The 16,525-nt window shown below is 34.9% G+C and overlaps 1 protein-coding gene across 1 annotated transcript; it reads left to right on the forward strand.

The window, feature by feature from the left end:
• The first annotated feature begins 222 nt into the window (after positions 1-222).
• On the forward strand, positions 223-14,894 carry LOC116160850. The gene is made up of 2 exons (XM_031473978.1): positions 223-473; positions 14,402-14,894. The coding sequence occupies exons 1-2, from the start codon at positions 264-266 to the stop codon at positions 14,663-14,665; spliced, it is 474 nt and encodes a 157-aa protein (XP_031329838.1). The 5' UTR covers positions 223-263; the 3' UTR covers positions 14,666-14,894.
• The last annotated feature ends 1,631 nt before the right edge of the window (positions 14,895-16,525 follow it).

The raw sequence follows: 16,525 nt of genomic DNA on the forward strand, positions 1-16,525 counted from the left end.
GGATTTTTACGATTTTAACAGAAGTTGCATCTTACAAATGGGAAATGAATGCAAGTGGAAATCCGCTTTATGTAAATCGTTTACGATTACTTTTTAACTTGTTTAAATTTACTATCCAGAAAAATAACTAACCAGACACACATCGTTCAAAGTTATTTAGACTTAATTTTTATTCTGTTGTTTTAAATGTCTCTAACTAGATTATTCTTTAATTACAGCTCATTACTCAAGAGAGACGTTTGAGTACAAGCGCTTCAAGAACAATGGCTGCAATGTCTTTGGGGTTTATAGTACTGGTAACACCATGGACAATACAAGAAGTCGTAGTCGCATGTACAGGCACGAGGGCTCCACCAGGGTTGGACTTTTTAGTGACATGGCTGGCATTAAGTAATAGCTTTTGGAATCCTTTCCTGTACTGGTTGCTCAATAATCAATTTAGAAGAATAAGTAGGGAAATTATATTTAATAAGGTAAGCAATGTAAACTATTTACATCATTTTAGATCTCCGCCATCTATTAAATCTGATTTTCGTTTTCTATGCCGACTATGTTCCCGAGTTTTACTCAGATATTCCTCTCCAATGCTTTTTCCCACAAATTTACCGGAATTGACTGACAGCTAAACCTAAAAGGACTTTTGGTACATTTATAAAATGTTCCACCTATAGACGCGCTTATAAAATAAAGTGCTAGTGCTGTATTGACGCATTTTCAATAGTCACGTGTGTTTAATAATAATATTAATACGTTATATTAACTTCATTGCTTTCATTTGCGGAATTGTATATGTCCAAAGCAATCAAGTACCAGCACAATTCGGCACCATAACTCAGCTTTACGATTTCCAGGATTGCAATAAGCACCACTTAAATAACAATTGCAACTTGCTTCAATAGAACATAAAATATTTTTATGGTGGAATGGCTCCCCTAAGTGTTTTCTTTATCAAGATTAATGTAGTAGTAAACAATTCGCATTAAAAAATACTTTCATTAATGGCGTTATACGTCTGAAAGTCCTTGATAAACGCTTTATATTTTTTTGTGGGAACGAACGCAGCGGTTATGGTCTCGTTTCTAGGGATTTTGGTACAAATGGCGTTTCTCCGTCTTTACGAAGTGATCATATATTATCCAACATGTTATAATTGTGCACATTAGCTTCTGAAAGATATCAGTTAGTAAGTAATCACTTACGTTGTTGCCACACGTTATGGATGAGGCAATAAATCTTATTGGAAAGATAAATACACCAATAAAGGCTATACATATATAAATGTAGGTAATGTGAATACTTCAAAATTATATTACCAATTATTTTCTGTTAATATCAGTTATTAGACTGCCATAATTTTTCTAAACTTTACATTGGCATTACTGTCATCTAGTTTATTTAGGTAGGTCAGATTTAGGATTTTTCTTTTTCAGGAAAACGAAGTACTTAAGTACTTAAAAGGTCTCTTCATTATGCAATTAGGGAAGATTTAGTATTGCAGATAGGTTTCTAATTACTTACCTTGGGTAAGCGATGAAATGCTTCTAAATCTGTCAATTTTGAGCGAAAATGTATTGGCTTTTTAGGAGAATTTTTCTTAGCTGAAATAAAAAGGTCTGATGATGAATCAGTATTATCGATTACCTATAGGAACAGAAAAATAAATTATTTGAAAACTCATTTTTATCTACATATATCCCCTGTAGAAGTTCCAATCACTTTTTGCGAGTGCCTTCCTCCAACACTTCGTTATGCATATATTTGCACTGAAAGTGTTGACATCACCAGTACATGAATCTCGCCCAGAAGTTCCGCTTACCCTTTACGAGTACTCTCTTCCGACTCCTCCCTTTCGAGATATTCGTTTTGACATTTCGTTCTTTAGAGCACCATAAGGGATAAAACCCTCCCCAACCTTCCAAAGCTGGCGTTATCAAGGCTAATTATGATTGGCGCTTTGTAAAAAAAAAACCGGAAGGAGATTTATTTTATTATTATGGAGGTGGTGTTTTGTTAAATACGGTAAGTTATATAGACTGCTGCTAGCTGTTTCGTGACGGTTGAAAAATGTACGTTTCTTTGTATGTTTATCACCAAGATTCTAAAGAAAATTTAAATTCAAAGCTGTCAGCGTTTGCGTGTGGAGTTAAGCAGTAAGCTCTATTCAGACGACCAGATTATTAAAAGAGAGAAAAACTGTAAGTAATTTTAAGTTCTCAGTTAGGCAAGTAACCAAATGCATTAGAACAGGACGAAATCATAAAAAGAAGCCCAGGACATGATTTAAAAACTTGCAAAAATTCTTAAGGCAATGTCACTTAAGGAAATAACAGCAATCTACAATGCCACCTTAAGATTAGGATACTTTCTGCTGCAATGGAATCTGGAAGAAATCCTTATTCCAAAACCTGGTAAAGCCTTAAGATGTATCATACCGGTCCATAAGCTTACTATCCGTTATACTAAACTACTTATTCATAAAATAAAACCTTAAAGACTTTAAGGAAACCATTGAACCATAGAACAAGTATTAATCAAGCCCTTGAAAAAAGGAATTCTGCCCAGCAGTATTTCTAGATATATCTCCAAGCATTTGATAAGGTATGGCATCTAGGTCTACTGTACAAATTAACAAAAGCTTTTCCCCATAATCTTTCCTTATCTTGAAATTTTACCTTGAATATTGTTGATTTCTTGTAAAATCCAAGAATGAACACAAATACCTTTACAAAATCAGTTCTGATAGTCCCGCAAGGCAGTATTCGTTGACCGCTGTTATATCTCACCTCGGGTGATTTGCCAACAATCCACGGCATGCTAGCAGCAACTTTTGCTAATGATACTGCCATCTTAGCTTGCCACCACAATCCAAACATTTCTTCTCAAACTAGGAATGCACTTAGACCGACGTCTCACATGAAAAGTACACATCTTCACAAAAAGATAGCAATTCGTTCTTCAACTCAAAAAATCTATTGGTTGACTGACAGGCATTCAAAACTAACTCCAGAGGTTGACACTTAGAAATCTCCCACATGTTTTCTGTTATTAAGTAAACCATTGGCTCCTTGTAATGGAATTGTTAGTGGGATATCAAAGATATCAGATTTTCTTGGTAGAACACCTGATTGCGTTGTAATAAACAACAAGCTTTTTAAGCTTCTTTTTCTTTCAGGAATTCTGTTTAGTGTCTTTTTCGTGTGGTTCGAAATAAATTTTTGTCTTTGTCAATCAATTAATTGTGGGCTTATTCGAACCCATTGTGCGAACCAGATAGAGTTTTTGTCAGATTTACCTTCTCGTATCCAAGATTAACTTACAGGTGTTGATAAAAATAATTGTAATAAATTCTTTGGAATTTTCGGAAGTTGATCGAGGTCACCGAGTTTTCTAAAACTGTAAGTCAATATTGGGATTTTGGAAGTGTAAAAAGGAGAGATTATAAAATGCTAAATTTCAATTTTGATCTGTTTTGGGCTAGCTGGACGATGGTTTTGTGGGTGGTGTAGTTGACCACATACCATTGCGCACAGCATTATTTATTTGTAGCCTAACGTGGGGCCACACAAATATACATACACTTTTAAGCCTCCACCCGAATCCGAACAAGGCACAAAGTGGCGTAGCGTTTAAATTTTACAAAAGAAATATTTCTCATCCCAATCTATGCAGAATTAACCAGTCACGTTTCCTTGCAAACATAGTTATATTCGTCCTAATGGTACCTATAGTCAAACTGCCTTCATCTCTATAATATCTCTATACTTTCTGGCTTTAAAAAAGAGTAGCAAATATAATCAAATGAACTCTTTAAAAGGAAACGTTTCGCGGAAAACGTTAAATGCCATCGTTAATTAAATACCTCCTCGCGGTAATAGTTGATTTAATCCCCTTAATTTAAGTGCCCGCCTCAGTAGGACCGAATTGATTTACATAAATTTCTCGTCGCAGTTTATGTTTTAAAAGCATTCTTTTTAGCATCACCATTAACTCCATTAGGTACCTTTGTTGGTCCAGCTATTCCATAATTAAAATTTAATTGTGTCACATCCGAATTTTAATAGTGCGTGCGGCGAATGATTTTTTCACCTACACGTCTGATGAAAATCCATGGTGGAGAATACAAATTTGCATATGAAACGAAAAAGATAATTACAAGTGAATTTAAATGAAAAGAGGCCCCGGCGCAATTTGTTAAAATTCATGAACGAAAATATAAATTATTGTCGGCGTTTATACATGGTTCATTTAACCTGGTTTTCTCGTTTAATTTACAATTGGGGTGCATTTTTAGTCTGGGAACCATTTTTATAGAAAGCTGGTAACGGTACACAGTAATATGTTATCGATTCTGCAATTTCAGCATTTTGACGACAATTCTTTGTGTTACACAATGATAAAACATTTGCTGTACCATTCCACTCTGACACGTCAGGTTTGTCGCCATGAATGTCAAAGAGTAATGGAATTTCAACCATTCGGACGTGCGCAAGTTTTGCCTGCTGAAATGATTGGGACCAGTGTAATAATTACTAACTTTGTTCCGAATAAACAAAGCTAAAATTGTGAAAAGAAGATCAATACCCGACAACGCTCTTTTTGTAAGGTGGAAGTAAAGCTGTCAGCGAAATGAATTGCAGTTGTTCTTCTGATCATTGTGAGACGAAGTACTTCCAATTTTTCACTGAAGGGTTCATTTGTTAATTGTGGGATGTTATTTAAACCCCATAGTAATAACAATCAAAAACCTTGTCATTGGCAAGAGGACCATTTTCTACAATAAAGCGAAACGTTCTGTTATTTACGTGATTTCGGATAAAATTGTACATGTGTGTGGAAAGTATTTTTCTTATGTTTTCACACACTTTCTCGAAAAGTTAACACTTGCTGGAACATCTATGACTCACCTAAATTTGAAGTGAAGTTGTACCTAATATAAAGGGATAAGTGAACTTTCTGAGTATAAACTCGAAGGGCAACTGCTTAACTCTCTTTATTAATGCAAGTACCTAATACCCAACCAAAATAACTCCTTAGTAAAACGAAATTCGGATCAGCGGAAAACAGATTATCTAAAACAAAATGACTTGATTTGGAGTCGACTTTTGAGACAACTCATTTGTGTAGTTTATCCTGTAGGTCTGATGGAGGGATATCGAACTGTCAAAGTATTCAAAACAATTCCACTCATAGAAATGTAACTCGGCTCGTTTATAATATACGGAGATTAAGACAAAATTGTTATATAATGTCGACACTCTGCCGCAGTAAAGTTTGGAGCTAGGTTCGCAAAACGGAAGTAGTTTGTTTGACATTGTGTGATGTGTTGGCTGTGATTATTAATTAACTTGTAGCATTTTTAAATATTTCGTTTTAGAATTTAATAAAGGACCTCATTATATTTATTTTCGTAAACGCTGCGTCGAAACCTATCTAGGCCAAGGCATCCATTTTTTCGTTAAATAATGAGGGTTTTAGACGGCGCGCGTTTAACTGCATAAATTATAAGCGATCTCGCAAGGACCACACCGGGTGGAAAAATAAATCAAGTTAATTAGTTTAATCTGTTGCTTTCAAATCCATCGACTTAATTATTTTTACAGCTTTATCACAGTAATAAAAATGAAAGTTGAGAACATTCAAACGAAAATGTTTCTTTTTTTGGTGGGGTAAAGTAGAATCTACACTTTTTATTAGAGGTCAAAGTAAGTATTACTATTGGCAACGTCAACAAAATTTTATTATTAGTTACTTAAATTTACTGATGTTTTAGGAAAAAGTTGATTATTATCTATAGTTGCATTTATTAAATTAGTATTTTCAAATTGTCACGTGATACATGAAATACTGCAGATACGGCCAATACAAACACCGCAATTGTAGTTTATGGTGGGAAATATTTTGTGATATACATTAAGTAGGTACATAAAACAAAGTAACACATTATTATAAAGGTGGTTCTTGTTTTTTCCACACGAAACCACGCATTCAATGATTAGATAAAGATCACAAATATCCATCAGAATGTGGCAGAATTAGAATGCACCAGATTTGGTCTGCAAGAAATAAACGGCAAATCTTAGTTCTAGAAAGACGATATTTAATTAAAAAAAAATATAAGTTGTGCAGGATTGCGCGATTCCTCTCAAGGTTGGTTTCGTAACAACAAAATGATTCCTTTACCATAGATAAAAATCTCTCTATTAGCCCAATCCAGTAGACCTAAAAAGGTCGACCTAGGGCATTAATTGACGTAGTAGCATTGTATATGTATATCCAATGGTAGTAGCCATTGAAGGTGTTTTTGTCACAACTTCTGGCAATAAGTATGATTTGCGAAGATGAAAACGTGTACTGCAATTAAAGGGATCGATCATCCCTTCACTGAAGCAAAAAATTTGTTATTAAATGAACCTACATTTTTAACGAGAATTTAAAGTCACCTCCGGCTAGCCCTTAACGTGAGTATTTTTACTGTGATTAGAAATTTCTCCTTCTCTAATTTTGCTGAAAATTGATTTCAAGCTTTGGTTTTTGAAAATTTCTTGCATAATTAAACACAAAGCGAGCTTAAGTTCAGACATAGGTATTGATGAAAAATCAAATAGTGAAAGACTTCCAATTTACATTTTTCTTTACAGATTTTCGCTATGAATTCTTGTGACCAAGATTCTCTGAAGTAACTTGAACTTAATAATCATACACGGCACAATTTTCTGTACACCGTTCCTAATATAAAAAATAATAATAATAATAATAATAATATAATAAGCCATTTATTTGTACATAAAAAACAACAAAATATTTTTCGCTTTAAACTTAAAAATTATTACACTACAAATAAATAAAATCTACGGAGTTTGATTCACACAAACATGGGTACATTGGACATTAAAAGGAAAAAGAGAAAAAAAAGAGAAAAAAAACATATCAACACTGAATTCATACCTGCAGCAGATATCTAAGTTTAAAAACTTGTTAATATCTTTTGTCAGGTGCAAAGTGAATAACTTGATAATAGAATTTATATCCACCTTTTTTTAAATGTAAAAAACAGTTAATACCCATGGAAGCAACTGTATCATGTCCGTAAATGTTATCTGACAACTAATTATAATTTTAATGAATCTGTATTAATACCCACGTCTTCCTTGTCCATTTAAATAGGACGGTGATTTGAGTAAAAAAGCTTAGGACGTTACAAAACAATGATAAATCCGTTCATATTCGAATATAATTAAATTACCACAATGTGTACTTATTTTTTTTATATCCCTGGAAAAACTCTGAATGGGTATCGTTGGCATTTATCGTTAATACGGAATCGCACTGTACATTTTCTTATATTGCTTCTTGCGCTAGAAGTCGTATACAACAAATTTTCTTATACAGTTTCTTGCGTGGACGATTGTATTCCGCATGACACCATACGTGTTCTTGTGTTAGAAATCGCTTAAAATCTGCTTTATGATTGGTTTAAACTTTATGATTGCAACTCTACTAGATTGACAGCATAGTAAGTGGAAAACTTCTAGCGTCAAATTTACGCGCAACCGATAATTTGTGTTGAATATTGGACGATTTTACTACTAACAGTCGCTGCTATTGTCTTATGGTAGGTTACAGTACTGCATTTTACGATGCAAACAAGTAGGTACAGTATAATGGTTGTCGAAAAATATTGCACTAATTTTGTTTTTATTATAGAATGTTAATCGCGACTAACATTCTATAATAAAAACAAAATTAGTGCAATATTTTTCGACAACCATTAGACCAAACACTAATTCAATATGGAGCCATTCATCAACAATAGGTACAGTATAATTATTAAACGCAGTACTGATATACTCAAATGGCAGCCAAATTGTGAAATACAGTATGTATGCAAATTTATGCTGCGACGTATAAGTATGAAAAAAAAATGGAATCGAAAAGCCGACAAAAATAAGCGGTTTTTTTTAATAAACAAAAAATTTTCGTCTGGCAGTCCCAAAAGTTTGCCCTGCCCCTAAGTGCCACATTCCTGTTCCCTGGTTAGAGTACAATCAGTTGTAATAGTTATTTCAGTAATTTTGTTTTATTGACTTTTCCAAATAACCCGTAACTACGGGTATGCAATGCATAAGAGAAATTGAACTTCTTTGGTTTTTTTAAATTAAAATGTTAAATGTCTCAGTAAACTCACCCAAATTACCACGTTTTGAATAATTTATTATTAATGAAATAAAAATCAAATGTTGCAACAATTCCAATTTACAATAACCTTTACCATTTTTTTGGATGCCAGAATATCCCAATGGATTCAGTTTTTCCCACATCCTTCTTGCAACTAATCTGTAGTTACTATTGAATCTAATAACCAAATATGACAAATTTGCATACAGGATGTTCCTAAATACAAATGTAAATACGGAATGGGTTTATTTTATTTTATTACTGTAAGGTAATATAGCCATATGCCCGCGACCGCTTCATTACCGGTCTACAGGGTGTTATAGTTCTACGGTCCACTTTACAATTTATACCTTTAATTTATAAACATATAAAGATACAATTTCAAATGCGAACTGTCAAAACTAATAAATACAAGCGATTGTCGAAATAAAGTCACGTCCTACTGCCCCATTTTAGAAATTATACTTTCATTTAGCTAACCATGGAAAATTGATTTTTATATATTTTTTCTCGATCACGGTCACAGATACGAAAAAATTACAACAGACAAAAAAGTTTCCAAACAAACTAGAAAATATAATTCTTGTTTCACAATTTACCAGTGGGACACCGAAAGAAGGTTCAGAGGTAGAAAATAGAACATGACCCCTGGATCAACCCCCTCCGTAGGTATATACATCATATTTAAGAACACCTTGTGCACAAAGTTTATCTAAAATTGCAACGGATTCACTAAGGGCCGATTCTACGTATACCGAGAATTTATTTATTTATTTATTTATTTATTTATTTAACCAGAAACCATACAGAATAAAAATTCCAATTACATGGCACTGGGGCTCTGAACAAATATTTAGGACTTAAGATCTAATTTTATTTATTATTGAATTTAGAGGATCGTGAAAAAAGTCGATAGAATTAACTGAGGACAACTTATTTAAAGTGATCAAGATCTTAATAAGTGGGGAAGTTGTGTTGTTAACTGCAAAAATAGTATTATTTTGCCTTAGCTTAACAAATGGTACCTTAAGCTTAATTTCTTGAAGTAATTCGGAAGAGTATAAAATTGTGTAAAATTTTGAAGACAAAAATTGTGGAGGCAATGTACCGTCGGGTTTCTAACCTCGTTATATCTAAGCCGAAAGTACTATTTAAGTAATTAAGCTGGGTACCGTAAGAGATCAAATGTGGATAATTTTGGGTTGACCTAAAAAACATTACTCGGATGAACTTTTTCTGCACTTTTTCGATCATGTCTGAGTATTTGAGAGTTTGAGGAGACCAGATACATGCAGCATACTCAAGCTTGGATCTAATAAACGCATTATATAAGGTTAGCATTGTCTGTATATTCGTGAAATTGAGTGTATTTCTGATAACGAAACCAAGAAGTTTGTAACACTCATTTGTTAGGTATTCAATGTGTAAGTTGAAGTTAAGGTTGGTATTGAAAAACACGCCCAGGTCCTTAACGGAGGTGACTCTTAGTAAGACCTTTCCATTCATCTTATAGTCAAAAAGTAAGGGATTTTTCGATCTAGTAAAAGTAAGGACTTTACACTTATTGATATTTAGTTTTAGTTTATTTTTGATACACCACTTAATTACTGAGTTAATGTCCTCTTGAATATTTAAACAGTCACTTGGGGATTGGACTTTATTAAAAAGTTTTAGGTCGTCCGCAAATAGTAGTGCTTTCGAGTTTTTTATCACTCGCGGTAAATCATTTATGTATAAGAGAAACAGAAAAGGACCAAGAAGTGTTCCCTGGGGAACGCCTGATGAGGGATAAAATTCGGCTGAATTCACACCATTGAATTTCACTCTTGTTTTACGGAGAGATAAATATGATTTCAAGAATTTGACGGTCGGATTACTTACGCAATTTAAAACAAGTTTGCCCATAGCCGACCTCGGTTTCAATTTTTTAATTGCTTCCAGTATCTCGGATTCATGTAACTGATTCAAGTGCAATTTGGATAGCACCAGGTCCGATTCCACGTCATCTTCCGGGTCATCGTTCCTCTCCATAGTGTAGACTGACTCGAAGAAGGATGCAAAGGCGTCCGCAATGCTTCTGGCGTCCGTTAACGAGGTGTCTTTGTACTCAAAAACTCCAGGTAGTTGACTAATCTTCCTCAACGACTTGATGTAGCTCCAGAATTTATTGGAATTCTTCCGCAGATCCATTTCAATTTGATTAATGTACCTCTTATGAGCAATGTGGATCATTCTTTTGAGTTCTTTTCTGGCTTCAATGAAGTCTTCCGATTGGCCCTGTAACCGAAACTTATTTTTCTGTTTGATTTTCTTAATAATGTCTATATTAAACCAGCTAGGATACTTATTGGCACTCCTAATTGTAACTTTGGGGACACATTCATCGAAAATGTTCATTACCGTTTGATTAAAGCTAGTTACTGCATCATCTACCGATTTGAAATTCTTCAGGATAAGAGACTCCTTCCAATTAATATCGCGAAAAAGGACGTACATTTTAAGAAAATCTGCTTTTTTGAAATTGAAGTTGGTTAATTTAGTAATTCGCTTAGCTGGTCTATGGACTTTGTAGACTATTTCTAGTGCAGGATGAAGTGGATTAATTTTATCCAGTGAGTCGACAGCAGATTTAATTTCCGCGTTTAAGTTAGTTAAAATTAGGTCAAGGGTTCTATTATTGCAGTTTTTAAGTTTAACCGTATTAATGAGTTTTAAGTTGTACATCGAAGCTATATTTTTAATTACTTTGCATTTAGCACTCGCGTTTTCGAAATTATACGTGGCGTCAACAATTTGTGGTAGGTTAAAATCGCCTGCTATTAACACTTCCGATGAATGCAACATGTTTTCAATTGTTTCTAAACTTTTGGTAAAACTCACGTACTTATCAATACCAGATTTCGGTTGAAAGTAGACAACACCAATAATGTATGAAGTATTATTAATTTTAAGTTTGACCCATATTTCATTTAGATCACTTTGAAATTCCAATTTTTCAGCATTCAAATCGGTCTTGACTGCGATTAAAACTCCGCCTCCCATGGTGCACTTCATTTCTTCGTAATTACGGTCATTGCGAAAGACCGCATATTGATTGTTTAAATACTCAGCGTCATGAAAATTTTCCGTTAACCAGGTCTCAGTCAGTAGAATAATGTCGTAATTTGTAATTGCCAATTTATTTTTGAAAGATTGCGCTTTCGTTCGCATTCCACTTACGTTCTGATAATAGATTGAGAGCGTTGATCCGTACCTATTTCCTTGCTTGATTAGTGTTGGGGATGGCCTAAAAAATCAATTCTGCTTCTTTCTTGATCGAGTCGTTTTTTGTAGACTGGGCAATCAACACTCCAGGCCGGGTGCTGTACATCCAGTTTCATTTTTAGTTTCTCAACGGCGTTGGCACAGTTACTGCATTTGATTTCCGCGTCCGAAGCTTTACAGCTCGCTAGGTCATGGGCTCCCGCACATTTGGGGCAGGTAGTAGTTTTGCTACAGTCAGTTGCCTTATGTCCGAACCCATTGCATTTGTAGCATCTTCTAGTTGTCACAGCATCATAAATTCTGCAACGGTCCCATCCTATGTTAAGCTTTTGTTCACTTAGAATTTTCCGGTAACTATTACCGTCAACCTCAGCGTAAGCCAAATACCTGTTAGGATTTCTTTTATCTTCCGTTATGTGTACGACGTTTATGTACGCGGCTTCGTCGAGGAATTGATTCTGCGCGAGAATCATTTCCTTCATTTGGGTACTCCCGATCTTGTCATTGAGGCCTACGATTTTAATCTTCGGCATCTTCTGTTTTGGTAAGGAAAGAATGTAGTCGGATCCCAGTTTCGTTTCGGCTTCCTCCTTAAGTTTGGCTGCAGCTTCTTTATTTTTACATTCAACAACAATGGTTCCTCTACGTAGAGTTTTCATTCCGGTAACTTCTCGGGTAATTGGATCCGATATTTTCTTTGAGGGTGGTGAAGGTTTGCTTGGAGGGTTGGTTCGCGTCCTTGGGCTTAACAATGATAACTGGGTCATAGGTTTTCTGTTTCAACTTGTCCGCATAAGTAAGCTTCACTTCAGATTGAGTTTGGAGAACTTGCGCTAGATCCTTGCTGATGCTGACATTTTGGGTATTTACCTGGTCTAAAGTATCCTTTAATAGCTTCTCGTGGTTCATCAGTTTCTCGTGCTGACTTTCCATAACTCTATCCCAGTTCATCGTCACTTTGTTGATGTTAGTCAAGATATTCCTGAGGCTGTGTGATTCGTGGATAGCGCAGGGGTCACAGAACCAATTAAAGTTCTTTTTTGAGTTAATAAATTTAACTTCATCGTCACTGACTTTAACGCACTTCGTGTGAAAGTAAGTTTGGCACCAACTAGCACAAAGAATAACTTTATCTGTACGATTAAGATCCACCCGACAAACACCACAGATAGCAGTTGGCATTGCGGCGGCAAGTAAGGGTGGTACTCACCCTCACGATTTGGTTTATGTTAACAAATTAGTTCTATTCTTAATTGACACTTATAATCGCGATCGATCACTCGTTACGACGGCGCGCACTCGAATTATACCTATGATAAACTTCGACGGTTGCGTTGGTGACCATTGCACCAACCAATGGTATACTTGTTGCTATGGCAGTTATTCCAAGAATATCTTATTCTGCGTAAATGTGTAATTGTAGAACCTGCCCTAAATCGGAGGTTTAATTTTGAACGAACTAAAACTTTCCAGACAAAACTCAAATCGTTTTAAAAAAATCCAAATTTTTTGGGTTTATATGGTAAAAATAGAATTTTCAAATCCAAAGTTTCCTAACTAACTTTTATGCACCAGTCAAGTTTAGAATTACAATAATCTTTTCTCTAAGATTCAAAGATTACAGAATTGTGTTAGATTAGATACAACGCTGCTTCAGTGACAATGAATTAGGAAAGAAAAGTGGAGCCTCACCGACGGTAACACAGCACCTGTTTGAATTTTTAAATGATGCGAAATTTCTCGGAACGTCATTTCTGGTGTATCCTTGTATTTTAAAAGTTACGAACAAACCGCCATTTTGTTAATACAACTGTTTGGGGTTAACGAGTAGAAGAAAACTTCACTACGTAAGAATGCGTACTTCTCTTCAGGTTCTCGGCATTGAACATTTACACAGCAGTTTTAACAATTTTGTTCATTGTAACAACAAAATACATTAGCGCGCCTACTGAAATTGTCATAAGGCAGTTTTGTCATCTCCCTACGTAAACTATTCTTACGCTACGTTATCTCTGTTCATTGCGTCCTTCTAATTTTCGTGATAATCCGTATTTTGGGTGCGTTAGAATTGCTTTTTTTTTATTTTTTAGCAATAACTACTGAACTCGTGTTGTAATATTTTACGTTCCAAACACAAATACTGGACCCGATGGTTGTCAAAAAAACGAATAGGGTTAAAATGTTATTAAAAAACAATGCTCAATAGAAATTAAACGATTAAAAATACGCACCACAGTTGCACCGCAGTTATCAAATCGATTCTTTGAATTTCCACCAAGAATATCACTTATTTGGACAAAAAAGGGCAATTAATTGTTCAGTTATGCGTGTCTAGAAAGATCATTTCCGACAACTTACAGGAGTTCCTCACTAAAAGGTTGAAGGAACCTCGAGTTTTTTTATAAAACGCTCCTCAAGCTCTAGAGTATTTATGCTAATTGGGAAAAATTAAGTTAAAAGATAATCTAACTTTCTGCATAAATCGCGGTAAAAATTTAATTAAAATTGTGTTGACAAAAGTGCAGGGTGGGTGGAGGACAGTTATACGTGTTGGGGATAGTACGTGTACACTGTAGAGAACGTTAGTCACTTCTTCAAATAAGGACCGGTGTGTACTTACACTCATTTTGCACTGTTTTCTACACGAACATGAAGCAGATATCTACATGAATTAAGATTTGCATTTTGAGCCTCTAAAATTTAAAAATACATCAACGGCTTGCTTAAGGGGGTCGTATTTCCAACGAAATGTCTATATTCATCGTTTAATTAACGTTGTCTGCTCGCTTACCTATTTGTTAGCATATCGGTATCTGTTGCGGAATACTAAAACTCACTCTATTATGAAATGCAGTAATTACTTAACGTAGTAAAACGAGACCTCGTTCCCTAGTCTTTAGGCAATTAAAAAAATGCACGCAGAATTCTAATGTAGGTACTAATTTGTATGTGTCTGTTTCAGATGTGTTGTCGGAAACCCAACAAAAAAATTCAACAATTTCACCACCAGCAGCACCTCCAAAGGTGCTGTAATACAACAGTGACGCATACACCAGGCTGTGACTTCGAGGGAATCTCCGAGAAGCATTGGGGCGAAATACTAGAACGAACTTTGTCCTCAACGTCTTTACACGCCCTTCAAAGGGCGTATTCGCAACCGCGTATGGACAGATGTAACGGTCTACAAGAAATGAAAATGTTCGATACGTCCGTACCAGATTTATGAAAAAAGGATAAGACCACGCAGACGTTCGACACCAAATCCGATTATCGAGAAACGTCGTTGTCGAAATGATTCTGTTTGGTCTTATCAATGTTTATGAAAAAGATTTATGTGTAATATCGCGAGTGATAAATGTAGTTAATAACCGGAAATAATGAATTGCGTTCGTGTGACTATTCAATAAACTTTACATAATACGTAAACGTTCGAATATTTTGAAATTGTGATTATTGTATAAAATACGATTGTTAGTTATTTTACTTGTTCCTGTTTATAAAGTAATTTTTCTGTATAAAGAACTTACAATTTTGCATAGTTGTTATTCATTAATTTATTTAATAATTGAACTTCAACAATCAGCCCTTATGGGGTTGAGTTCCAGCAATGTTTGAACAGATGAACCTAATCTTGCAACCCCTCTTCTCCCCGCTATATTGCTTCCTCACCAGTCACCTGTACACTTCTATTACAGGATCGTCTGTTCGTTTGTCAAATTGAATTTGCGAGGATCCCAGGGCTCTTTTGCGGAAACTCTTTTAGGGAGAAAGTTTTCAGGTCTTGGTACAAAGGATTAAAATTCTGATGCTCCCTTTGGTACCAATTTTCAGTATACTTCGTCTTGTGGTTACTGCCCCTAGACTAATGTCACGTGGTTGGAAATGTTTCCCGTTGGTTTTTTATCGTTCCCCATACTGATATGACGGACTATCCTCTCATGGGTTTTCACTCATGAAAATAGACGACATGGCCAGGAATACATCAAGCATACCCCCACTTTTGAATCTAAATGGTAGTACCTCCTCTGCGCGTTTGGAAAACCACACTTTTAAAGCGAAACAAGTAGGCTCAATAGGTATTTACATGTTACCCGCCATCCTTCGTTTTTGTGTGGTTAACTATACATACGCCTTATTATGAAGCGTATTTTTTTAGATGATATGCAGAAACATTCTAAAAGCGTAGGCGCTGGAGTCGCAACCCTTTTCCAGATTCTTTAGAGTTATTTGAAAGGTTGTCAAAGAAAATAGATCGACGAATAGAGAAAGAGCCGGCTCGTCTTTTTCGCTGCATGGAGCACGTGAAAGATTGACGCCTTGTCTTCTTCCTGGCCCGTCTGCTGTTATTGTGGAAGTAGAAGATACACACGAACTGTTCATCGGGAAAAGTAATATTTGCACATGTCTACTGTAAGTTGGATTGCGTTTTTCTCTATACAGGGTGTAGTACCTAAGATCCCTCGGATCATAATTCCTTTACCATAAAAAATATCGAAAAAACTCTAAAAACCTATAAAATCATATCACTAGATTTAAAAGCAACTTCGCTTTAGCCATATCAAAAAATAGAGTACATGATACCTCATATTTGAAAATGGGTGTAGGATTCTACAACGCTTTCCCAGAACACATAAAATCAATTTCGATATATAAACATTTCAAAAAATAAGTTTCTCATTTCTTTTTTAAATGGCTTTGTATCCACTGGGTGCGTTTTTTTATCAATGTTACATGTTATGTACTAACTGTTTTATCAGTGTTTTTGTTTTACAATTTTATTACTTGTTAACTCTTTTACATATTTTTAACTTTTATTCGATATCTCTATTTTAATCTATCTTTATATATATGTATATTATATATTTATATATATATATACATCCAAATTATTGTAATTCCTGTATATTTTACGCCAAATGGCACAAAGAAATAAATCAAATCAATCAAAGTCCTAGAGCAAAATTGTACATGTTATACCTCTAACTTTAACGATTTCGCTGTTATAATCTTTTTTCGTCAAAATTTGAGTTTTTCAAAAATTTTTTGAGAGAAACTAAATGGCGCAGGGAGCTAAGTTTTGGACTGA

This window comes from Photinus pyralis, unplaced genomic scaffold (genome assembly GCF_008802855.1).
Source record: "Photinus pyralis isolate 1611_PpyrPB1 unplaced genomic scaffold, Ppyr1.3 Ppyr1.4_LG10, whole genome shotgun sequence".
In the NCBI taxonomy this organism is placed as follows: Eukaryota; Metazoa; Arthropoda; class Insecta; order Coleoptera; family Lampyridae; genus Photinus; species Photinus pyralis.